Source organism: Nerophis ophidion, linkage group LG03 (genome assembly GCF_033978795.1).
Source record: "Nerophis ophidion isolate RoL-2023_Sa linkage group LG03, RoL_Noph_v1.0, whole genome shotgun sequence".
In the NCBI taxonomy this organism is placed as follows: Eukaryota; Metazoa; Chordata; class Actinopteri; order Syngnathiformes; family Syngnathidae; genus Nerophis; species Nerophis ophidion.
The window spans coordinates 86,487,613-86,513,960 of record NC_084613.1 but is presented as its reverse complement, the minus strand read 5'-3'; the positions used below and the strand labels follow the sequence as shown (position 1 = coordinate 86,513,960).

Below are 26,348 nucleotides of genomic sequence, written 5' to 3'. Positions count from 1 at the left end.
TTAAACCCCAATTCCAGTCCTTTTTGCTGAGTGCCAAACAGGGCGGCAATGGCTCCCATTTTATAGTCTTTGTATGACTCACCCGGGGTTTGAACTCACAACCTACCCATCTCAGGGTGGACACTCTAACCACTAACTAAACTCAGGATAATAGGTTTTATGCTTGCATTTTAGCTAATTTTTATTCATTTGAACCTAAAAATCATGGATTTCGATACTTGTCACCATCTTAGAAGTACACTCACTTATCCAATATTAGCATGCTAACATTTTATGCTAGCATTTTTGTATTGTTTTAAACTTAAAAATCAGGGATTTCAATACTTGGCGCAATCTTAGAAGTAAACTCACTCATCCAATATTAGCATGCTAACGTTTTATGCTAGCATTTTGAAAATCATGTATTTTGATACTTGTCACCATCTTAGAAGTACGCTCACTTCTATATTAGCATGCTAAAGTTTTATGCTAGCATTTTTGTATTGTTTTAAACTTAAAAATCAGGGATTTCAATACTTGGCGCAATCTTAGAAGTACACTCGGTTTTCCTATAATAGCATGCTAAAATTTTATGCTAGCATTTTAGCTAATGTTATTTGTATACGACTAAAAATCATGGATTTTGATACCTGTCACCATCTTAGAAGTACACTCACCTATCCAATATTAGCATGCTAACGTTTTATGCTAGCATTTTTGTATTGTTTTAAACTTAAAAATCAGGGATTTCAATACTTGGCGCCATCTTAGAAGTACACTCACTCATCCAATATTAGCATGCTAACGTTTTATGCTAGCATTTTAAAAATCATGGATTTTGATACTTGTCACCATCTTTGAAGTACGCTCACTTCTATAGTAGCATGCTAACGTTTTATGCTAGCATTTTTGTATTGTTTTAAACTTAAAAATCAGGGATTTCAATACTTGGCGCAATCTTAGAAGTACACTCGGTTTTCCTATAATAGCATGCTAAAATTTTATGCTAGCATTTTAGCTAATGTTATTTGTATTCGCCTAAAAATCATGGATTGTAATACTTGGCGCCATCTTAGAAGTACACTCACTCATCCAATATTAGCATGCTAACGTTTTATGCTAGCATTTTTGTATTGTTTTAAACTTAAAAATCATGGATTTTGATACTTGTCACCATCTTTGAAGTACGCTCACTTCTACAATAGCATGCTAACGTTTTATGCTAGCATTTTTGTATTGTTTTAAACTTAAAAATCAGGGATTTCGATACTTGGCGCAATCTTAGAAGTAAACTCGGTTCTCCTATAATAGCATGCTAACATTTTAGCTAATATTATTTGTATTCGCCTAAAAATCATGGATTTTAATACTTGGCGCCATCTTAGAAGTACACTCACTTATCCAATATTCGTGTGCTAACGTTTTATGCTAGCATTTTTGTATTGTTTTAAACTTAAAAATCATGGATTTTGATACTCGTCACCATCTTTGAAGTACGCTCACTTCTATAGTAGCATGCTAACATTTTATGCTAGCATTTTAGCTAATATTATTTGTATTCGCCTAAAAATCATGGATTTTAATACTTGGCGCCATCTTAGAAGTACACTCACTTATCCAATATTCGTGTGCTAACGTTTTATGCTAGCATTTTTGTATTGTTTTAAACTTAAAAATCATGGATTTTGATACTTGTCACCATCTTTGAAGTACGCCCACTACTATAATAGCACGCTAACGTTTTATGCTAGCATTTTTGTATTTTTTTTAAACTTAAAAATCAGGGATTTCAATACTTGGCGCAATCTTAAAAGTAAACTCGGTTCTCCTATAATAGCATGCTAGCATTTTAGCTAATGTTATTTGTATTCGCCTAAAAATCATGGATTTTAATACTTGGCGCCATCTTAGAAGTACGCTCACTTCTATATTAGCATGCTAACATTTTATACTAGCATTTTTGTATTGTTTTAAACTTAAAAATCAGGGATTTCAATACTTGGTGCCATCTTTGAAGTACGCTCACTTCTATAATAGCATGCTAACGTTTTATGCTAGCATTTTTGTATTGTTTTAAATTTAAAAATCAGGGATTTCGATACTTGGCGCAATCTTAAAAGTAAACTTGGTTCTCCTATAATAGCATGCTAGCATTTTAGCTAATGTTATTTGTATACGCCTAAAAATCATGGATTTTAATACTTGTCGCCATCTTAGAAGTACACTCACTTCTCCTATAAGCATGCTAACGTTTTATGCTAGAACTTTTGTGTACTTTTAAACCTAAAAATCATGGATTTTAATACTTGGCGCCATCTTAGAAGTACAATCACTTCTCCTATAATGACAGGCTAAATTTTCATGTTAGCATTTTAGCTAATGTTATTTTCTTAAACCTGAAAATCATGTATTTTGATACTTGGCGCCATCTTAGAACAACGCTCAATTCTCTTATAGGTAGTTTAAAGTTTTATGCTAGCATTTTTGTATTCTTTTATACTTAAAAATTGTGGATTTTATCACTTTGCACCATCTTCGAAGTACGCTCACTTCTCCTATAATGACAAACTAAATGTTTATGTTAGCATTTTAGCTAATGTTATTTGCTTAAACCTGAAAATCATTTATTTTGATACTTGGCGCCATCTTAGAACAACGCTCAATTCTCCAATAAGCCTGCTAACATTTTATGCTAGCATTTTTGTATTCTTTTAAACTTAAAAATCATGGATTTTGATACTTAGCGCCATCTTAGAACAACGCTCACTTCTCCTATAAGTAGGCTAATGTTTTATGCTAGCATTTTTGTATTCTTTTAGACTTAAAAATCGTGGATTTTAACACTTTGCACCATCTTCGAAGTACGCTCACTTATCCAATATTGGCATGCTAAAGTTTTATGCTAGCATTTTAGCTAATGTTATTTGTAGACGCCTAAAAATCACGGATTTTGATACTTGGCGCCATCTTAGAAGTACACTCACTTCTCCTATAATAGCATGCTAGCATTTTAGCTAATTTGTATACATCGTGTAATTGATGGACTTAATTGACTAAATGATGTGTTTTTGTGCATGATGAAAATGTAGTAAAATGGAGTTTAAAATGACATAGGACAGTTTCAATAAAAAAAACATTGTTTTCTTCAATTATGTATTGTAGTTTCAGACTATAAGGAGCACTTAAAATCCTTTTATTTTCTCAAAAATGCACGGTGCGCCTCAAGAATGGATTAATTCTGGTCGTGCTTACCGACCTCGAAGCAATTGTATTGGGCCCATGGTGTAGTGATAAGTGTGCAGACTGTATGTGATCATGTATGCTAAAGTAGCCAGTTAGCTGCTGTTTGGCAAGAGCCGAGTCATGTGACTTCAAAGCTGACACCTCATTGGCCGCTTCTGGGACAAGATCCGGTGCTTCAGTCCTAATTTACCGGAATTGAAGCTGCAAATTTTTTTAAACTCAATTTTTATAGACGGAATTTGAAAACATTGATTTTACTTCCAATAAAATAGTCAGCATGATTTTTTCATAATAAGTCGCCTCCATACTGATTTTTCTAAATATGTGTTGTTTTTTTTTAATAAACCCTTCTAGAATATGTCGACAAATGTTAAATGTGACAGGTTGACTCAATTTTCTCTCATTTTTGGAAAAAATATTGTAAAGATAAAGTATAAAATAGTAAATGTGATATAATAATAATAATAATAATACATTTTACTTATGAAGCACCTTTCTGGGCACTCAAGGACACCGTACAAAATCAAAACAATAAAAACAAATTGGATAAAAACAACAACAACAATATAACCATTACAGTTAAATCTGACAGTTTGATGAATGTTTTAAATATTTTTTTAATTATTTCCCTCACCTTTAAAGTAATTTAGAAGCAACTTGTGAGCTGTGAATATTTTAAATATTAATTATTGAAATATCTTACATGTATTCAGTTGATTATTTGAAAATAATCTTCCATGATTTTATAGCAAAAGAAGCAAAGATATTTTTATTGTTCTGTAAGCACATTGACAACATCAATGATGTCACATTGGATTAAAAATCACTAATCATAGTAAATATTAGAAAATCACTAATCTAATTGAATATTAAAAACCATTAATGATAGTAAATATTAAAATAACTAATCACAGTAAATATTAAAAATCACCAAACATAGTGAATATAAAAAATCACTAATAGTAAATATTAAAAATCACTAATCATAGTAAATATTAAGCCACTAATAATAGTAAACTATAAAAATCACTAACCATAGTGAATATTAAAAAATCAATACTCTTATTGAATATTAAAAACCATTAATCATAGTAAATATTAAAAATCACTAACTATAGTGAATATTAAAAATCACTAATCATAGTAAATACTAAAAATCACTAACCATTGTAAATATTAAAAATGACTAATCATAGTGAATATCAAAAATCACTAATCATACTAAATATTAAAAATCACTAATCATAGTAAATATTAAAAGTCACTAATGATAGTAAATATTAAAAATCACTAATCATAGTGAATATTAAAAATCACTAATGATAGTACATTTTAAAAATCACTAACCATAGTTAATCTTAAAATGACTAATCATAGTAAATATTAAAAGTCACTAATGATAGTAAATATTAAAAATCACTAATCATAGTGAATATTAAAAATCACTAATGATAGTACATTTTAAAAATCACTAACCATAGTTAATCTTAAAATGACTAATCATAGTAAATATTTAAAGTCACTAATCACAGTAAATATTAAAAATCATTCATAGTAAATATTAAAAATTACTGATAGTAAACATTAAAAATCACTAATCATAGTAAATATTAACAATCACTAATCATAGTAAATATTAAACATCACTAACCATAGTGAATATTAAAAATCACTAACAGTAAATATTAATAATGACTAATAGTAAATATTAAAACTGACTACTGATAGTAAACATTAAAAATGACTACTGATAGTAAATATTAAAACTGACTACTGATAGTAAATATTAAAAATGACTACTGATAATAAAAATAAAAAATTACTACTGATAGTAAACATTAAAAATGACTACTGATAATAAAAAGTAAAAATTACTACTGATAGTAAACATTAAAACTGACTACTTATAGTAAACATTAAAAATGACTATTGATAGGAAACATTAAAACTGGCTACTTATAGTAAACATTAAAACTGACTACTTATAATAAAGATAAAAAATGACTACTGATAGTAAACACTAAAATTGACTACCGATAGTAAACATTAAAAATGACTACTGATAGTAAATATTAAAAAGGACTGATGACAGTAAATATTAAAAATGACTACTGATAGTTTTAATGTTTACTATCAGTAGTCATTTGTAATATTTACTATCAATAGTCATTTTGAATGTTTACTGACTACTGACAGTAAACATTAAAACTGACTACTGATAGTAAACATTAAAACTGACTGATGGTGGTAAATATTAAAAGTGAGTACTGATAGTAAACATTAAAACTGACTACTGGTAGTAAATATTAAAAGTGAGTGCTGGTAGTAAACATTAAAAGTGAGTACTGATAGTAAATATTAAAACTGACTGTTGGTAGTAAACATTAAAAGTGAGTACTGATAGTGAATATTAAAAGTGAGTACTGCTAGTAAACATTAAAAGTGAGTACTGCTAGTAAACATTAAAACTGACTGTTGGTAGTAAACATTAAAAGTGAGTACTGATAGTGAATATTAAAAGTGAGTACTGCTAGTAAACATTAAAAGTGAGTACTGCTAGTAAACATTAAAACTGACTACTGATAGTAAACTTTAAAAGTGAGTACTGCTAGTAAACATTAAAAGTGAGTACTGCTAGTAAACATTAAAAGTGAGTACTGCTAGTAAACATTAAAAGTGAGTACTGCTAGTAAACATTAAAAGTGAGTACTGCTAGTAAACATTAAAAGTGAGTACTGCTAGTAAATATTAAAAGTGAGTACTGATAGTAAACATTAAAAGTGAGTACTGCTAGTAAACATTAAAAGTGAGTACTGGTAGTAAACATTAAAAGTGAGTACTGATAGTGAATATTAAAAGTGAGTACTGCTAGTAAACATTAAAAGTGAGTACTGCTAGTAAACATTAAAAGTGAGTACTGCTAGTAAACATTAAAAGTGAGTACTGCTAGTAAACATTAAAAGTGAGTACTGCTAGTAAACATTAAAAGTGAGTACTGCTAGTAAACATTAAAAGTGAGTACTGCTAGTAAACATTAAAAGTGAGTACTGCTAGTAAACATTAAAAGTGAGTACTGCTAGTAAACATTAAAAGTGAGTACCGCTAGTAAACATTAAAAGTGAGTACCGCTAGTAAACATTAAAAGTGAGTACCGCTAGTAAATATTAAAAGTGAGTACTGCTAGTAAATATTAAAAGTGAGTACTGCTAGTAAACATTAAACGTGAGTACTGCTAGTAAACATTAAACGTGAGTACTGCTAGTAAACATTAAAAGTGAGTACTGCTAGTAAACATTAAAAGTGAGTACTGCTAGTAAACATTAAAAGTGAGTACTGCTAGTAAACATTAAAAGTGAGTACTGCTAGTAAACATTAAAAGTGAGTACTGCTAGTAAACATTAAAAGTGAGTACTGCTAGTAAATATTAAAAGTGAGTACTGCTAGTAAACATTAAAAGTGAGTACTGCTAGTAAATATTAAAAGTGAGTACTGCTAGTAAATATTAAAAGTGAGTACTGCTAGTAAATATTAAAAGTGAGTACTGCTAGTAAACATTAAACGTGAGTACTGCTAGTAAACATTAAAAGTGAGTACTGCTAGTAAACATTAAAAGTGAGTACTGCTAGTAAACATTAAAAGTGAGTACTGCTAGTAAACATTAAAAGTGAGTACTGCTAGTAAACATTAAAAGTGAGTACTGCTAGTAAACATTAAAAGTGAGTACTGCTAGTAAACATTAAAAGTGAGTACTGATAGTAAACATTAAAAGTGAGTACTGCTAGTAAACATTAAAAGTGAGTACTGCTAGTGAACATTAAAAGTGAGTACTGCTAGTAAACATTAAAAGTGAGTACTGCTAGTAAACATTAAAAGTGAGTACTGCTAGTAAACATTAAAAGTGAGTACTGCTAGTAAACATTAAAAGTGAGTACTGCTAGTAAACATTAAAAGTGAGTACTGCTAGTAAACCTTAAAAGTGAGTACTGCTAGTAAACATTAAAAGTGAGTACTGCTAGTAAACATTAAAAGTGAGTACTGCTAGTAAACATTAAAAGTGAGTACTGCTAGTAAACATTAAAAGTGAGTACTGCTAGTAAACATTAAAAGTGAGTACTGCTAGTAAACATTAAAAGTGAGTACTGCTAGTAAACATTAAAAGTGAGTACTGCTAGTAAACATTAAAAGTGAGTACTGCTAGTAAACATTAAAAGTGAGTACTGCTAGTAAACATTAAAAGTGAGTACTGCTAGTAAACATTAAAACTGACTGATGTAGTAAACATTAAAAGTGAGTACTGCTAGTAAACATTAAAAGTGAGTACTGCCAGTAAACATTAAAAGTGAGTACTGCTAGTAAACATTAAAAGTGAGTACTGCTAGTAAACATTAAAAGTGAGTACTGCTAGTAAACATTAAAAGTGAGTACTGCTAGTAAATATTAAAAGTGAGTACTGCTAGTAAACATTAAAAGTGAGTACTGCTAGTAAATATTAAAAGTGAGTACTGCTAGTAAACATTAAAACTGACTGATGTAGTAAACATTAAAAGTGAGTACTGCTAGTAAACATTAAAAGTGAGTACTGCCAGTAAACATTAAAAGTGAGTACTGCTAGTAAACATTAAAAGTGAGTACTGCTAGTAAACATTAAAAGTGAGTACTGCTAGTAAACATTAAAAGTGAGTACTGCTAGTAAATATTAAAAGTGAGTACTGCTAGTAAACATTAAAAGTGAGTACTGCTAGTAAATATTAAAAGTGAGTACTGCTAGTAAACATTAAAACTGACTGATGTAGTAAACATTAAAAGTGAGTACTGCTAGTAAACATTAAAAGTGAGTACTGCCAGTAAACATTAAAAGTGAGTACTGCTAGTAAACATTAAAAGTGAGTACTGCTAGTAAACATTAAAAGTGAGTACTGCTAGTAAACATTAAAAGTGAGTACTGCTAGTAAATATTAAAAGTGAGTACTGCTAGTAAACATTAAAAGTGAGTACTGCTAGTAAATATTAAAAGTGAGTACTGCTAGTAAACATTAAAAGTGAGTACTGCTAGTAAACATTAAAAGTGAGTACTGCTAGTAAACATTAAAAGTGAGTACTGCTAGTAAACATTAAAAGTGAGTACTGCTAGTAAACATTAAAAGTGAGTACTGCTAGTAAACATTAAAAGTGAGTACTACTAGTAAGCCTGCGTGCACCTGGGCTTCTCCTGGGTGACTATCTGCTGCACGGTGCTCTCCATCCAGGCCATCAGGTCTCTGACCATGGACAAGAAGCGGAACTTGTCTGCCGTGTCCAACAGTCGAGCCTGCCGGCCTTCGCAGGCGTCCAGCAGACCTTTCCACGCCTCCACCACGTCTCTCTCTGTGGACTGGATGTCTTCCACTCGCTCTCCTGCGTACTGAGCACCCAGTCGGCCTGCCGCCTCCTGGAACTGCTGCACCTGTCGGGGGGAAGCAGTTACATTAACCTCCACCAGAGGGCAACATTTATAGGGTCTGCGCGCAATATTTAAAGGCCCTGCTGTCCCACCGACGTCCACTGGAGGGCGCTATTTAAGTGGGAGAAAGGTGGGTAAAGTGTCTTGCCCAAGGACACAACTTCAGTGATTAGGATAGCGGAAGCTGGAATCAAACATGGAACCTTTAAGTTGCTATCCTATTAATGTCCACTACATGGCAACATTTAAAGGGCCTGCTGTCCTATTAACGTCCACTAGAAAGTGACATTTAAAGGCCCTGCTGTCCTATTGATGTCCAGTAGAGGGCGACATTTAAATGGGCTGTTGTCCTATTAATGTCCAGTAGAGGGCGACATTTAAAGGGCCTGCTGTCCTATTAATGTCCACTAGAGGGCCACATTTAAAGGCCCTGCTGTCCTATTAATGTCCACTAGAGTGACAATTAAATCAATCAATCAATGTTTATTTATATAGCCCTATTTAAAGGGCCTGCTGTCCTATAAATGTCCAGTAGAGGGCAACATTTAAAGGCCCTCCTGTCCTATTAATGTCCAGTAGAGGGCAACATTTAAAGGCCCTCCTGTCCTATTAATGTCCAGTAGAGGGCGACATTTAAAGTGCCTGCTGTCCTATTAACGTCCACTAGAAAGTGACATTTAAAGGCCCTGCTGTCCTATTAATGTCCACTAGAAGGTGATATTTAAAGGTAAAGGGCCTGCTGTCCTATTAATGTCCAGTAGAGGGCGACATTTAAATGGGCTGCTGTCCTATTAATGTCCAGTAGAGGGCGACATTTAAAGGCCCTGCTGTCCTATTAATGTCCACTAGAGTGACAATTAAATCAATCAATCAATGTTTATTTATATAGCCCTATTTAAAGGGCCTGCTGTCCTATAAATGTCCATTAGGGGGAAACATTTAAGGCCCTGCTGTCCTATTAATGTCCAGTAGAGGGCGACATTTAAATGGGCTGCTGTCCTATTAATGTCCAGTAGAGGGCGACATTTAAAGGGCCTGCTGTCCTATTAATGTCCAGTGGAGGGCGACATTTAAATGGGCTGCTGTCCTATTAATGTCCAGTAGAGGGCGACATTTAAATGGGCTGCTGTCCTATTAATGTCCAGTAGAGGGCGACATTTAAAGGGCCTGCTGTCCTATTAATGTCCAGTAGAGGGCGACATTTAAATGGGCTGCTGTCCTATTAATGTCCAGTAGAGGGCGACATTTAAATGGGCTGCTGTCCTATTGATGTCCAGTAGAGGGCGACATTTAAAGGCCCTGCTGTACTATTAATGTCCACTAGAGTGACAATTAAATCAATCAATCAATGTTTATTTATATAGCACCATTTAAAGGGCCTGCTGTCCTATAAATGTCCACTAGAGGGCAACATTTAAAGGCCCTCCTGTCCTATTAATGTCCAGTAGAGGGCGACATTTAAATGGGCTGCTGTGCTATTAATGTCCACTAGAGTGAGAATTAATTAAATCAATCAATGTTTATTTATATAGCCCTATTTAAAGGGCCTGCTGTCCTATAAATGTCCATTAGGGGGAAACATTTAAGGCCCTGCTGTCCTATTAATGTCCAGTAGAGGGCGACATTTAAATGGGCTGCTGTCCTATTAATGTCCAGTAGAGGGCGACATTTAAAGGGCCTGCTGTCCTATTAATGTCCACTAGAGGGCCACATTTAAAGGCCCTGCTGTCCTATTAATGTCCACTAGAGTGACAATTAAATCAATCAATCAATGTTTATTTATATAGCCCTATTTAAAGGGCCTGCTGTCCTATAAATGTCCACTAGAGGGCAACATTTAAAGGGCCTGCTGTCCTATTAATGTCCAGTAGAGGGCGACATTTAAATGGGCTGCTGTCCTATTAATGTCCAGTAGAGGGCGACATTTAAATGGGCTGCTGTCCTATTAATGTCCAGTAGAGGGCGACATTTAAAGGGCCTGCTGTCCTATTAATGTCCACCAGAGGGCCACATTTAAAGGCCCTGCTGTACTATTAATGTCCACTAGAGTGACAATTAAATCAATCAATCAATGTTTATTTATATAGCACCATTTAAAGGGCCTGCTGTCCTATAAATGTCCACTAGAGGGCAACATTTAAAGGCCCTCCTGTCCTATTAATGTCCAGTAGAGGGCGACATTTAAATGGGCTGCTGTGCTATTAATGTCCACTAGAGTGAGAATTAATTAAATCAATCAATGTTTATTTATATAGCCCTATTTAAAGGGCCTGCTGTCCTATAAATGTCCATTAGGGGGAAACATTTAAGGCCCTGCTGTCCTATTAATGTCCAGTAGAGGGCGACATTTAAATGGGCTGCTGTCCTATTAATGTCCAGTAGAGGGTGACAGTTAAAGGACCTGCTGTCCTATTAATGTCCAGTAGAGGGCGCCATTTAAAGGGCCTGCTGTCCTTATTAATGTCCACTAGAGGGCCACATTTAAAGGCCCTGCTGTCCTATTAATGTCCACTAGAGTGACAATTAAATCAATCAATCAATGTTTATTTATATAGCCCTATTTAAAGGGCCTGCTGTCCTATAAATGTCCACTAGAGGGCAACATTTAAAGGGCCTGCTGTCCTATTAATGTCCAGTAGAGGGCGACATTTAAATGGGCTGCTGTCCTATTAATGTCCAGCAGAGGGCGACATTTAAAGGGCCTGCTGTCCTATTAATGTCCACTAGAGTGACAATTAAATCAATCAATCAATGTTTATTTATATAGCCCTATTTAAAGGGCCTGCTGTCCTATAAATGTCCACTAGAGGACAACATTTAAAGGGCCTGCTGTCCTATTAATGTCCAGTAGAGGGCGACATTTAAATGGGCTGCTGTGCTATTAATGTCCACTCTAGGGCAACATTTAAAGGGCCTGCTCTCCTATTAATGTCCACTAGAGGGCAACATTTAAAGGGCCTGCTGTCCTATTAATGTCCAGTAGAGGGCGACATTTAAATGGGCTGCTGTGCTATTAATGTCCACTTTAGGGCAACATTTAAAGGGCCTGCTCTCCTATTAATGTCCACTAGAGGGCCACATTTAAAGGCCCTGCTGTACTATTAATGTCCACCAGAGTGACAATTAAATCAATCAATCAATGTTTATTTAGATAGCCCTATTTAAAGGGCCTGCTGTCCTATAAATTTCCACTAGAGGGCAACATTTAAATGGGCTGCTGTGCTATTAATGTCCACTTTAGGGCAAGATTTAAAGGGCCTGCTCTCCTATTAATGTCCAGTAGAGGGCGACATTTAAAGGGCCTGCTGTCCTATAAATGTCCACTAGAGGGCGACATTTAAAGGGTCTGCTGTCCTATTAATGTCCACTAGAGTGACAATTAAATCAATCAATCAATGTTTATTTATATAGCCCTATTTAAAGGGCCTGCTGTCCTATAAATGTCCACTAGAGGGCAACATTTAAAGGGCCTGCTGTCCTATTAATGTCCACTAGAGGGTGACATTTAAAAGGCCTACTGTCCTATTAATGTCCACTAGAACCTGACATTTAGTGGGCCTGCTGTCTTATTAATGTCCACTAGAGGATGGTATTTAAGTTGGAGAAAGGTGGGTAAAGTGTCTTGCCAAAGGACACAACAACAGTGATTAGGATGGCAGAAGCTGGAATCAAACATTGAACCCTTAAGTTGCTGACATCCACTAGAGGGCAGCATTTAAAAGGCCTGCTGTGCTATTAATGTCCACTAGAGTGACATTTAAAGGGCCTGCTGTCCTATTAATGTCCAGTAGAGGGCGACATTCATAGGGCCTGCTGTCCTATTAACGTCCAGTAGATGGCAACATTTAAAGGGCCTGCTGTCCTATTAATGTCCAGTAGAGGGTGACATTTAAAGGGCCTGCTGTCCTATTAACGTCCAGTAGAGGGCGACATTTAAATGGGCTGCTGTCCTATTAATGTCCAGTAGATGGCGACATTCAAAGGGCCTGCTGTCCTATTAATGTCCAGTAGAGGGAGACATTTAAAGGGCCTGCTCTCCTATTAATGTCCAGAAGAGGGAGAAATTTAAAGGGCCTGCTGTCCTATTAATGTCCAGTAGAGGGTGACATTTAAAGGGCCTGCTGTCCTATTAACGTCCAGTAGAGGGTGACATTTAAAGGGCCTGCTGTCCTATTAACGTCCAGTAGAGGGTGACATTTAAAGGGCCTGCTGTCCTATTAATGTCCAGTAGAGGGCGACATTTAAAGGGCCTGCTGTCCTATTAATGTCCAGTAGAGGGTGACATTTAAAGGACCTGCTGTCCTATTAATGTCCAGTAGAGGGTGACATTTAAAGGGCCTGCTGTCCTATTAACGTCCAGTAGAGGGCGACATTTAAAGAGCCTGCTGTCCTATTAATGTCCACTAGAGGGTGACATTTAAAGGACCTGCTGTCCTATTAATGTCTAGTAGAGGGCGACATTTAAAGGGCCTGCTGTCCTATTAACGTCCAGTAGAGGGTGACAGTTAAAGGACCTGCTGTCCTATTAATGTCCAGTAGAGGGAGACATTTAAAAGGCCTGCTGTCCTATTAATGTCCAGTAGATGGCGACATTCAAAGGGCCTGCTGTCCTATTAATGTCCAGTAGAGGGTGACATTTAAAGGGCCTGCTGTCCTATTAATGTCCAGTAGATGGCGACATTCAAAGGGCCTGCTGTCCTATTAATGTCCAGTAGAGGGTGACATTTAAAGGGCCTGCTGTCCTATTAATGTCCAGTAGAGGGTGACATTTAAAGGGCCTGCTGTCCTATTAATGTCCAGTAGAGGGAGACATTTAAAGGGCCTGCTGTCCTACTAATGTCCAGTAGAGGGTGACATTTAAAGGGCCTGCTGTCCTATTAACGTCCAGTAGAGGGTGACAGTTAAAGGACCTGCTGTCCTATTAATGTCCAGTAGAGGGAGACATTTAAAAGGCCTGCTGTCCTATTAATGTCCAGTAGATGGTGACATTTAAAGGGCCTGCTGTCCTATTAATGTCCAGTAGATGGCGACATTCAAAGGGCCTGCTGTCCTATTAATGTCCAGTAGAGGGTGACATTTAAAGGGCCTGCTGTCCTATTAATGTCCAGTAGAGGGTGACATTTAAAGGGCCTGCTGTCCTATTAATGTCCAGTAGAGGGAGACATTTAAAGGGCCTGCTGTCCTATTAATGTCCAGTAGAGGGTGACATTTAAAGGACCTGCTGTCCTATTAATGTCCAGTAGAGGGTGACATTTAAAGGGCCTGCTGTCCTATTAATGTCCAGTAGAGGGTGACATTTAAAGGACCTGCTGTCCTACTAATGTCCAGTAGAGGGTGACATTTAAAGGGCCTGCTGTCCTATTAACGTCCAGGAGAGGGTGACATTTAAAGGGCCTGCTGTCCTATTAACATCCAGTAGAGGGTGACATTTAAAGGGCCTGCTGTCCTATTAATGTCCAGTAGAGGGTGACATTTAAAGGGCCTGCTGTCCTATTAACGTCCAGTAGAGGGTGACATTTAAAGGGCCTGCTGTCCTACTAATGTCCAGTAGAGGGAGACATTTAAAGGGCCTGCTGTCCTACTAATGTCCAGTAGAGGGTGACATTTAAAGGGCCTGCTGTCCTATTAACGTCCAGTAGAGGGTGACAGTTAAAGGACCTGCTGTCCTATTAATGTCCAGTAGAGGGAGACATTTAAAAGGCCTGCTGTCCTATTAATGTCCAGTAGATGGTGACATTTAAAGGGCCTGCTGTCCTATTAATGTCCAGTAGATGGCGACATTCAAAGGGCCTGCTGTCCTATTAATGTCCAGTAGAGGGTGACATTTAAAGGGCCTGCTGTCCTATTAATGTCCAGTAGAGGGTGACATTTAAAGGGCCTGCTGTCCTATTAATGTCCAGTAGAGGGTGACATTTAAAGGGCCTGCTGTCCTATTAATGTCCAGTAGAGGGAGACATTTAAAGGGCCTGCTGTCCTATTAATGTCCAGTAGAGGGTGACATTTAAAGGACCTGCTGTCCTATTAATGTCCAGTAGAGGGTGACATTTAAAGGGCCTGCTGTCCTATTAATGTCCAGTAGAGGGTGACATTTAAAGGACCTGCTGTCCTACTAATGTCCAGTAGAGGGTGACATTTAAAGGGCCTGCTGTCCTATTAACGTCCAGGAGAGGGTGACATTTAAAGGGCCTGCTGTCCTATTAACATCCAGTAGAGGGTGACATTTAAAGGGCCTGCTGTCCTATTAATGTCCAGTAGAGGGTGACATTTAAAGGGCCTGCTGTCCTATTAACGTCCAGTAGAGGGTGACATTTAAAGGGCCTGCTGTCCTACTAATGTCCAGTAGAGGGAGACATTTAAAGGGCCTGCTGTCCTACTAATGTCCAGTAGAGGGTGACATTTAAAGGGCCTGCTGTCCTATTAACGTCCAGTAGAGGGTGACAGTTAAAGGACCTGCTGTCCTATTAATGTCCAGTAGAGGGAGACATTTAAAAGGCCTGCTGTCCTATTAATGTCCAGTAGATGGTGACATTTAAAGGGCCTGCTGTCCTATTAATGTCCAGTAGATGGCGACATTCAAAGGGCCTGCTGTCCTATTAATGTCCAGTAGAGGGTGACATTTAAAGGGCCTGCTGTCCTATTAATGTCCAGTAGAGGGTGACATTTAAAGGGCCTGCTGTCCTATTAATGTCCAGTAGAGGGTGACATTTAAAGGGCCTGCTGTCCTATTAATGTCCAGTAGAGGGAGACATTTAAAGGGCCTGCTGTCCTATTAATGTCCAGTAGAGGGTGACATTTAAAGGACCTGCTGTCCTATTAATGTCCAGTAGAGGGTGACATTTAAAGGGCCTGCTGTCCTATTAATGTCCAGTAGAGGGTGACATTTAAAGGACCTGCTGTCCTACTAATGTCCAGTAGAGGGTGACATTTAAAGGGCCTGCTGTCCTATTAACGTCCAGGAGAGGGTGACATTTAAAGGGCCTGCTGTCCTATTAACATCCAGTAGAGGGTGACATTTAAAGGGCCTGCTGTCCTATTAATGTCCAGTAGAGGGTGACATTTAAAGGGCCTGCTGTCCTATTAACGTCCAGTAGAGGGTGACATTTAAAGGGCCTGCTGTCCTATTAATGTCCAGTAGAGGGTGACAGTTAAAGGACCTGCTGTCCTATTAATGTCCAGTAGAGGGTGACATTTAAAGGACCTGCTGTCCTATTAATGTCCACTAGAAAGTGACATTTAAACGGCCTGCTGTCCTATTAACGTCCAGTAGAGGGTGACATTTAAAGGGCCTGCTGTCCTATTAACGTCCAGGAGAGGGTGACATTTAAAGGGCCTGCTGTCCTATTAACGTCCAGTAGAGGGTGACATTTAAAGGGCCTGCTGTCCTATTAATGTCCAGTAGAGGGTGACATTTAAAGGGCCTGCTGTCCTATTAACGTCCAGTAGAGGGTGACATTTAAAGGGCCTGCTGTCCTATTAATGTCCAGTAGAGGGTGACAGTTAAAGGGCCTGCTGTCCTATTAATGTCCAGTAGAGGGTGACATTTAAAGGGCCTGCTGTCCTATTAATGTCCAGTAGAGGGTGACATTTAAAGGGCCTACTGTCCTATTAATGTCCAGTAGAGGGTGACATTTAAAGGGCCTGCTGTCCTATTAATGTCCAGTAGAGGGTGACATTTAAAGGGCCTGCTGTCCTACCTGCTTTCCAAGAGCGCTGATGTCTCTTTGGAAGGCGGCGTGCATCCTGTGGAAGGACTCGGCCTTGCTGAAGTCCTCTCCTACGTCATCAGGCAGCTCCTTCTGCTTGTCCTGGATCTGGAGGACAAGGTCTTTGCCGTCCTCAAAGTACCTTCAGGAGGAACAAAAAAACCGGTGGGACTTCAGTTCCGGTGCGTAGTCGGCGTCCTTACTTGAGCAGCTCGTAGGACGCGCTGAGGAGCTGTGAGCGCGTGTCCATGAGCTCCAGGAGGTCGGCCCAGCTCTCGTTGATGGCGTCCTTCCACTCCGCCATGGCGGCCGCCTGGCTGTGACCCGCCTCGATCAGCTCGTCGATGGTCTGGTTGACCAGGTCCACTCGCTCCTGACCCAGCATGCCAGTCTCGCGGGCAAACTCACGGAACTTCTCCCTCAGCAGCTGCAACACAGCCGGTAAAACAACGTGAAAATCAAACCAGGATCTGAAATAAAAAGTATCAATTTTATATTCTGGGCTCCAAGTTGAGTAGAAGATGTCCTGAAGGTCAAGCAGATAGTTAACTATTAAAACATGTCAATATTCCTGTCAGCTTAATAAATATTACAAACAGCTCTCAAAGACTTTACACATTTCCTTATTTTATGAAAACACTTCAAATGTTTACATATTTTTTTGCCAATATTCTTTTAATTTATTTTACCATTAATGTCTGATGGAAAATACAATGTGCATTTTTATTTGGAATTAATTTTGAAACTGCTACTATTATTTTCATTTATAATACATGTATGTATGTACTTGCATACATATATATATATATATATATATGTATATATACATATATAAACATATATATAAATATATATACACATATATATACAAATATATAGATATTGAGATTCTATTTTTTGCGAAATCAATTTTTGCAATAATTAAAAAAATATAAATTTCACAATGGTTTTATTATATATATATCTATATATATACATATATAAACATGTATAGACATTTAACAGTTAAAAAAAAGACTTCAACCCATTTATAATTATTATTTCTATAATAGGATGGATACCGGTAGTAATATATATATTTCTTAGTACATATAAATATATCTATATATATACATAATATACATATAAACATGTATATATACACATATATATATAAAAATATGTATATACACAGATACATGCAGTATATCTGTAGATATATATATATGTATATATAGATAAATTTATACATACTTAGAAATAAAAAGATAAATATAATAATTGTATTCATAACAATATAAATATAACAGAAACATGTATTATGAATAAAAGTATTATTAAAAATATTTAAAAACACTTCAACCCAGTCATAATATGATGTCTATTGTATAACACACACATATATATATTATTCATAATAAATATTATTGTATTATACACATACATATACGTATATATGTGTGTGTGTGTATATATATACATATATGTATATATAAATGTAACCGATACAAAAACGAAACAGCATATTCTGGTATTTTTTTATTTATTTTATATTATTGTTATAAATCTCACCAAAATCCATCACATGATGTGTTTTAGTTTCTTTTGCTTTAGATATGGATTGTCAGTAATATAATTCAAGTTTCTGTGGATTTATTTTTGTATTTCCTTTATTCTTACAAATCTGAGCTTTTATTTTGAAAGTTTGAGGATATGACGTTGCGTAGCTGCCGTTAGGGGAATAGCAAATCATATTTCTTGAATTTACATGCAAAATTAACGGAAGAACGTTGCTGTGCAAATGTTCGAGATGTGTTTAAGGAGGTCTTTGTTTAGTGGCGTGTTTTAAAGAGACATTTTGAGCGAGGGAGGGAAAGTTTGTTTGGCCCAGACTTTTACCTGTATGTGCGTGCGTGCGTGCGTGCGTGCGTGCGTGCGTGCGTGCGTGCGTGCGTGCGTATGTGCGTGCGTGCGTGCGTATGTGCGTGCGTGCGTGCGTACGTGCGTGCGTGCGTATGTGCGTATGTGCGTGCGTGCGTGCGTGCGTATGTGCGTGCGTGCGTATGTGCGTGCGTGCGTGCGTGCGTATGTGCGTGCGTGCGTGCGTGCGTGCGTGCGTGCGTGCGTGCGTGCGTATGTGCGTGCGTGCGTGCGTGCGTGCGTGCGTATGTGCGTGCGTGCGTGCGTATGTGCGTGTGTGTGGGTCCTCCATTTTGTAGCCTACATGCTCAATGTGTTTTATATTTTTTTGTGTGTGTTAGGAGTTATGTGGAGGGGAGATGACCATTGCACTCATATTGTGTCTCATGTCACTGTCATACAGGTATGTGTGTGTTTGGCCGCCATGTTAAAAATGTTTGTTTACTTTACTGTATTATAAATGTAGTAGTGAGTAGCGAGTCTTCGCCGTTCCTCACTGTGAGAGGAATAAAGTGAATGTCAGAAGTTGAACCAGCCCTGTGTCGCATGTCATTGAATGAACGCAGAGTACTACACACTAGCAGCGTAGTCGGGACGCAGCAGACCCACTCCCCCGGCTACATATGTATATATATATATATATATATATGGGCTTCACGGTGGCAGAGGGGTTAGTGCATCTGCCTCACAATACGAAGTTCCTACAGTCCTGGGTTCAAATCCAGGCTCGGGATCTTTCTGTGTGGAGTTTGCATGTTCTCCCCGTGAATGCGTGGGTTCCCTCCGGGTACTCCGGCTTCCTCCCACTTCCAAAGACATGCACCTGGGGATAGGTTGATTGGCAACACTAAATGGTCCCTAGTGTGTGAATGTGAATGTGAATGTTGTCTGTCTATCTGTGTTGGCCCTGCGATGAGGTGGCGACTTGTCCAGGGTGTACCCCGCCTTCCGCCCGATTGTAGCTGAGATAGGCGCCAGCGCCCCCCGCGACCCCAAAAGGGAATAAGCGGAAGAAAATGGATGGATATATATATATGTGTATTAGATTTACTATGACTACAATTGTTGTTTTGGAAAGCATTGCAAAAAAGGACTATTACTGTGACGTGGTCCAGGTCTTGGCCCATCTCCTGAGAAGACGCCACCAAGTCTCGCTCCGAGATCCACAGTTCCAAGTCCTCCACCTCTCGGCTGAGCAGGAAGTGTTGGCAGCAATGTTCCAACTTCCTGTTGCGGTCCTGAGCCAACTCCTTCAGGCCCGCATACTGTTTGTCCACCTGAGCCTGGCGCCCCAACATCTTCTCACTGTATCCACAAACCACACACACACACTTTATTCTTTGTCCTTCAGGACTCCAAGGTCAACTTGTCAGAGTGCAGACCCGTCAGGATGGTCCTCGGCAAACATCTTCTGGACTCCGTCTGCCAGACTCCGGATGGAGTCGCCGTAGTCGTCCACCGCCTGCTTGAGGACGGCGTGGCGCTTCAGAGCCAAGATGGCGCTCTGCTCGTCCTGGAAGGACAGGAAGTGTCTTGTCAGATACAAAATACTGATAGTCAGGTCCTTCTAGCAAAGAACTTACAGTCGCTCTTCTTTCTTTCAGACTTCAAACAAAACTGGCAGGAAAAATCTATTCATTTGACATCAAATATTTGGGAACAATAAACTCCTTAAAGTTACTCAAAATGCTGAACTTTAACCAGCGTCGTACAATTCAGAGTTCAACCAACTTACAGAAAGATAAAATACTAAAGTAGCTCCAAATTCTGGTGTTTGAACCACAGTTCTGAGTTTGACCAACATTTACATTTTGGCCGAGATCGGTTGGGATCTCGGCCGAATGTAATTGTTGTGAGAAATATAACTCAGAAGTAGAACAAAAAAATGATTTTCAGCAAAAATTACAACTCTGAAACAACCACCGTTGTAAAAGTTTTCCTTTCACCAAACGTTAAGAGAAAAACTAAAAAAACTTCTACAAATTTTAACCAGCGTTCTACAATTCAGAGTTCAACCAACTTCCAGAAACATAAAATACTAAAGTAGCTCCAAATTCTGGTGTTTCAACCACAATTCAGAGTTCGACCGACATTTCTTCATCGGTTGGGATCTCGGCTAAATGTAATTGTGAGAAATGTAACTCAGAAGTAGAACGAAAAAAAAAAAATTCAGGAAAAGTACAACTCTGAAACAAGTCTTAGCCTAAACCACCGTTGTAAAAGTTTTCCTTTCACCAAACGTTAAGAGAAAAACTAAAAAAAATTCTACAAATTTTAACCAGCGTCGTACAATTCAGAGTTCAACCAACTTACAGAAACATAAAATACTAAAGTAGCTCCAAATTCTGGTGTTTCAACCACAATTCAGAGTTTGACCAACATTTCTTCATCGGTTGCAATCTCGGCCAAATATTATTGTGAGAAATGTAACTCAGAAGTAGAACAAAAAAAAACCATTTCAGGAAAAGTACAACTCTGAAACAAATCTTAGCCTAAACTACCATTGTAATAGTCTTCCTTTCACCAAACGTTAGGAGAAAAACAAAAACCTCTACTATTTTTAACCAGTGTTGTACAAGTCAGAGCTCAACCAACTTTCACTAGAGAGCAGCGTTTAAGGAGCCTGCTGTCCTATTGTTGTCCACTAGAGGGCAGCATTTAAAGGGCCTGCTGTCCTATTGTTGTCCACTAAAGGCCAGCATTTAAAGGGCCTGCTGTCCTATTGTTGTCCACTAAAGGCCAGCATTTAAAGGGCCTGCTGTCCTATTGTTGTCCACTAGAGGGCAGCATTTAAAGGGCCTGCTGTCCTATTGTTGTCCACTAGAGGGTAGCATTTAAAGGGCCTGTTGTCCTATTGTTGTCCTCTCAAGGGCAGCATTTAAAGGGCATGCTGGCCTATTGTTGTTTAAAGGGCATGCTGGCCTATTGTTGTCCACTAGAGGGCAGCATTTAAAGGGCCTGCTGTCTTATTGTTGTCCACTAAAGGTCAGCATTTAAAAGGCCTGCTGTCCTATTGTTGTCCACTAGAGGGCAGCATTTAAAGGGCCTGCTGTCTTATTGTTGTCCACTAAAGGTCAGCATTTAAAGGGCCTGCTGTCCTATTGTCCGTTCGAGGGCAGCATTTTAAGGGCCTGCTGTCCTACTGTTGTCCGCTAGAAGGCAGCATTTAGAGGGCCTGCTGTCCTATTGTTGTCCACTAGAGGGCAGCATTTAAAGGGCCTGCTGTCCTATTGTTGTCCACTAAAGGTCAGCATTTAAAGGGCCTGCTGTCCTATTGTTGTCCACTAGAGGGCAGCATTTAAAGGGCCTGCTGTCTTATTGTTGTCCACTAGAGGGCAGCATTTAAAGGGCCTGCTGTTTTATTGTGTCCACTAGAGGGCAGCATTTAAAAGGCCTGCTGTCCTTTTGTTGTCCACTCAAGGGCAGCATTTAAAGGGCCTGCTGTTCTATTGTTGTCCACTAAAGGGCAGCATTTAAAAGGCCTGCTGTCTTATTAATGTCCACTAGAGGCCAGCATTTAAAGGGCCTGCTGTCCTACTGTTGTCCACTAGAGGGCAGCATTTGAAGGGCCTGCTGTCCTATTGTTGTCCACTAGAGGCCAGCATTTAAAAGGCCTGCTGTCCTACTGTTGTCCACTAGAGGGCAGCATTTGAAGGGCCTGCTGTCCTATTGTTGTCCACTAGAGGCCAGCATTTAAAAGGCCTGCTGTCCTACTGTTGTCCACTAGAGGGCAGCATTTAAAGGGCCTGCTGTCTTATTGTTGTCCACTAGAGGGCAGCATTTAAAGGGCCTGCTGTTTTATTGTGTCCACTAGAGGGCAGCATTTAAAAGGCCTGCTGTCCTTTTGTTGTCCACTCAAGGGCAGCATTTAAAGGGCCTGCTGTTCTATTGTTGTCCACTAGAGGGCAGCATTTAAAGGGCCTGTTGTCCTATTGTTGTCCTCTTAAGGGCAGCATTTAAAGGGCATGCTGGCCTATTGTTGTTTAAAGGGCATGCTGGCCTATTGTTGTCCACTAGAGGGCAGCATTTAAAGGGCCTGCTGTCTTATTGTTGTCCACTAAAGGTCAGCATTTAAAAGGCCTGCTGTCCTATTGTTGTCCACTAGAGGGCAGCATTTAAAGGGCCTGCTGTCTTATTGTTGTCCACTAAAGGTCAGCATTTAAAGGGCCTGCTGTCCTATTGTTGTCCGTTCGAGGGCAGCATTTTAAGGGCCTGCTGTCCTACTGTTGTCCGCTAGAAGGCAGCATTTAAAGGGCCTGCTGTCTTATTGTTGTCCACTAAAGGTCAGCATTTAAAGGGCCTGCTGTCCTATTGTTGTCCGTTCGAGGGCAGCATTTTAAGGGCCTGCTGTCCTACTGTTGTCCGCTAGAAGGCAGTATTTAGAGGGCCTGCTGTCCTATTGTTGTCCACTAGAGGGCAGCATTTAAAGGGCCTGCTGTCCTATTGTTCTCCACTAGAGGGCAGCATTTAAAGGGCCTGCTGTCCTATTGTTGTCCACTAGAGGGCATCATTTAAAGGGCCCGCTTTCCTATTGTTGTCCACTAGAGGGCAGCATTTAAAGGGCCTGCTGTCCTATTGTTGTCCACTAGAGGGCGGCATTTAAAGAGCCTGCTGTCTTATTAATGTCCAGTAGAGGGTGACATTTAAAGGGCCTGCTGTCCTATTAATGTCCAGTAGAGAGTGACATTTAAAGGGCCTGCTTTCCTATTGTTGTCCACTAGAGGGCAGCATTTAAAGGGCCTGCTTTCCTATTGTTGTCCACTAGAGGGCAGCATTTAAACGGCCTGCTGTCCTATTGTTGTCCACTAGAGGGCAGCATTTGAAGGGCCTGCTGTCCTATTGTTGTCCACTAGAGGGCAGCATTTGCAGAGGGTGGTGGTCAGCGATTAATGTCAAGATGTAAAGTGACCATCACGTTAGAACTCATGTGATTTCCTTACCTTGGGTTTGTCCTCGGCGATCATGTACAGTTCTTGTTCTCCGATCCAAGCCTCGGCCTCGTCGGCGTCGTTGTAGAACTGTTGTGCCGAGCGGCCGTGGTCCAGTCTTTCCTGCCGCTTGTCCATGTCGTCCCGCAGCCTGGCCCACGCCTCCTCCAGGTCTCGCAGCTGCTCCGTGATGCGCTCGCCCTCCGGCCCGTCCTCCTCGCCGGCGGCCGACGCCATCGCGCGTCCTCGCTCCAGCACGTCGTCCACGCGAGGCTGATGGCCGTCGATCTCCTTCTGCAAAGTCTGCACGCCAGGGGATCTTAGAGTCATTTCATTAGGTACACCTGCAGCTCGCCGTGCGCCAGAGAATTATGCTGACTTGACAATAAGTGAAGTTTGTCAAATATTAACAATATTTTTGGTAACTCTTTAAAGCGGAAATGATAGACATGCTCATTTTATTCTGGCCCGCCATAAAATTGATAAAAACAACGACAACAAAATAATATATAATTGTAAAAAAAAAAACATATTCGCACAATAATTTGAATGTATTTAATTTTAATAAATAACAAATATATTATACTTAATATTTGTTTTTGTTTGATATATTTTTGTAGCATTTTATATTAATATTTTGTTTAATCTTGTTTTATATATTTTCTTAGAAAAATAGTAAGGTTTTATTTAAACATCTTTATTTTATTTAAAAAAAATGTATTAGATAAATAATTTATTGTTGCTGTCCAATTAAAAATTACCTGAATTTTTTTTTTTCAGCAAAACATGGAAAAAAAAAAATTTTGTGAATTAATGTTAATTGTTGGGACGATTAGGATAAAACCAAAAATAAAATTCTAAATTTTTCTTCTGTATTTTCTTAGGAAAATAGTAAGGTTTAAAACATCTTTATTTTATTTATTTATTTTTTAAGTTTATTAGGTAAATATATATTGCCGTCCAACCAAAATAATCAAAATGTTTTTTTCAATCCAAAACATGTAGAATTTTTTTTTTATGGTAAAACAAAATAAAATTGTAAATGTCTCATCATTATTACTTTCACAGTAAAATAGTAACATTTTAAATATATATTTTATTTTATTAGGGGAAAAACCATAACTATTTGTTGCTGTCCAATAAACAATAATCATTTTTTTATCCAGAATATTTTTGGATAATACCTAAATTGAAATTCAAAATTGGTCATTATTATATTTTCTTTAAATAGTAAGATTTTAAGTATATTCAGTAAATATACAGTTGCTGTCCACATAAAAATATTCAGATTTTTTTCATTAATCCAAAACATGTAGAAAATATGTTTTCTTTTGGATAAAACCTGAAAAAAAGTCTAAATTTTTCATTATTATAATTTTTCTAGTAAAATAATAAAGTTTTAGACATCTACTTTATATAATGTTTTACATATATTTATTTAGTAAATAGCATAAAAATTATCCAAATTGTTTTTTAAACCAGAACATCCAAATTATTTTTGTTCAGGATAACACCAAAAATAAAGTTCCACATTTTTCATTATTATTTTATTAAAATAAATAGTAAAATTTTACACATCCCCTTAATTTTTTTATTTTTTTTAAAGTAAATTAAATAAACATTTGAATTGTTGCTGTCCAATAAAAAAATAATCTTATTTGTTTTAAATATTTTCTTTGAAAAATAGAAAGGTTTTAAACATCTTTATTTTATTTAAAAAAATGTATTAGGTAAATATTATATTGTTGTTGTCTAACAAAAAATTGTCTTGTTTGTTTTATATATTTTCTTAGAAAAATAGTAAGGTTTTATTTAAACATCTTATTTTATTTAAAAAAAATATATTAGGTAAATAATTTATTGTTGCTGTCCAATAAAAAATTGCCTGAATTTTTTGTTGTTGTGCAAAACATATAAATGTTTTGTTTTCTTTAAGATAAAACCTCAAATAAAATTCAAAATTTGTTATTATTCTTTTCCTAGTAAAATAAAGGTTTTTAACATCTCCTTTATTTTATTTATTATGAAAAAGTCTATTGCATAAATAATCTGTTGTTGCTGCACAAACAAAATTAATCTCATTTTTTTTTCTTCAAAATGTGTAGAATAGTTTTTTCTTTAGGATCAAACCTAAAACAAAATAACAATTTTGTTATTATTTTTCTAGTAAAATGGTAAGGTTTTAAACATCCCCTGTATTTTATTTATTAGGGAAAAAAGTATACAGGTATTTAGTAATTATTAATTTGTTGCTGTCCAATTAAATGTAATTTTAATGTTGTTTTTTGTATCCAGAACACGTATGATTTTTTTCCCCCTCGGGATAAAACCTAAATTTGACTTTATTATTTTCCTAGTAAAATATTTAGGATTTAAACACCTCATTCATTTATTACAAAAATAAGTATATAGGAGTTATTATATTGTTGCTGCCCGATCAAAATTAATTGGAATGTTGTTGTTTTTTTAAATTTACGATAAAACTTAAAACAAAATTCTAAATTTTTCATTATTATTTTTCTGGTAAAATATAAAGGTTTTTAACATGTACTTTATTTTATTTTGCAGAAAATAAGTATATATAAGTAAATTTTATATTGTTGCAGTCCAATTAAAAATAATCAATAGTTTTTAACAAAAATATGTAAGAAAAAAAAATCCTTAGAATAAAATCTAAAATAAAATTGATCATAAATATTTTTCTAATCAATTATTAATGTTTTATCAACTCCTTTATGTTAAGTATTAAAGGCCTACTGAAATGAGATGTTCTTATTTAAACGGGATTCTGTGTGTCATACTTCATCATTTCGCCATATTGCCATATTTTTGCTGAAAGGATTTAGTAGAGAACATCGAGGATAAAGTTGGCAACTTTTGGTCGCTAATAAAAAAGCCTTGCCTGTACCGGAAGTAGCAGACGATGTGCGCGTGACGTCATGGGTTGTGGAGCTCTTCACATCCTCACATTGTTTACAATCATGGCCACCAGCAGCTAGAGCGATTTGGACCGAGAAAGCAATGATTTCTCCAATAATTTGAGCGAGGATGAAAGATTTGTGGATGAGGACAGTTAGAGTGAAGGACTAGAAAGAAAAAAAAAGGCAGTGGGACGATTCAGATGTTTTTAGACACATTTACTAGGATAATTCTGGA

General features: G+C 37.4%; 1 protein-coding gene across 1 annotated transcript in view; it reads right to left on the bottom strand.

Annotated features, from left to right (window-relative positions):
• sptb (spectrin, beta, erythrocytic) overlaps nucleotides 1–26,348 on the bottom strand; it is a 180,141-nt gene that overhangs the window by 28,738 nt on the left and 125,055 nt on the right. Inside the window, 6 exon segments of the mRNA XM_061896277.1 lie at nucleotides 8,421–8,665; nucleotides 16,357–16,507; nucleotides 16,569–16,792; nucleotides 19,365–19,569; nucleotides 19,647–19,777; nucleotides 23,205–23,495. Coding sequence (XP_061752261.1) covers nucleotides 8,421–8,665; nucleotides 16,357–16,507; nucleotides 16,569–16,792; nucleotides 19,365–19,569; nucleotides 19,647–19,777; nucleotides 23,205–23,495 — 1,247 coding nt within the window.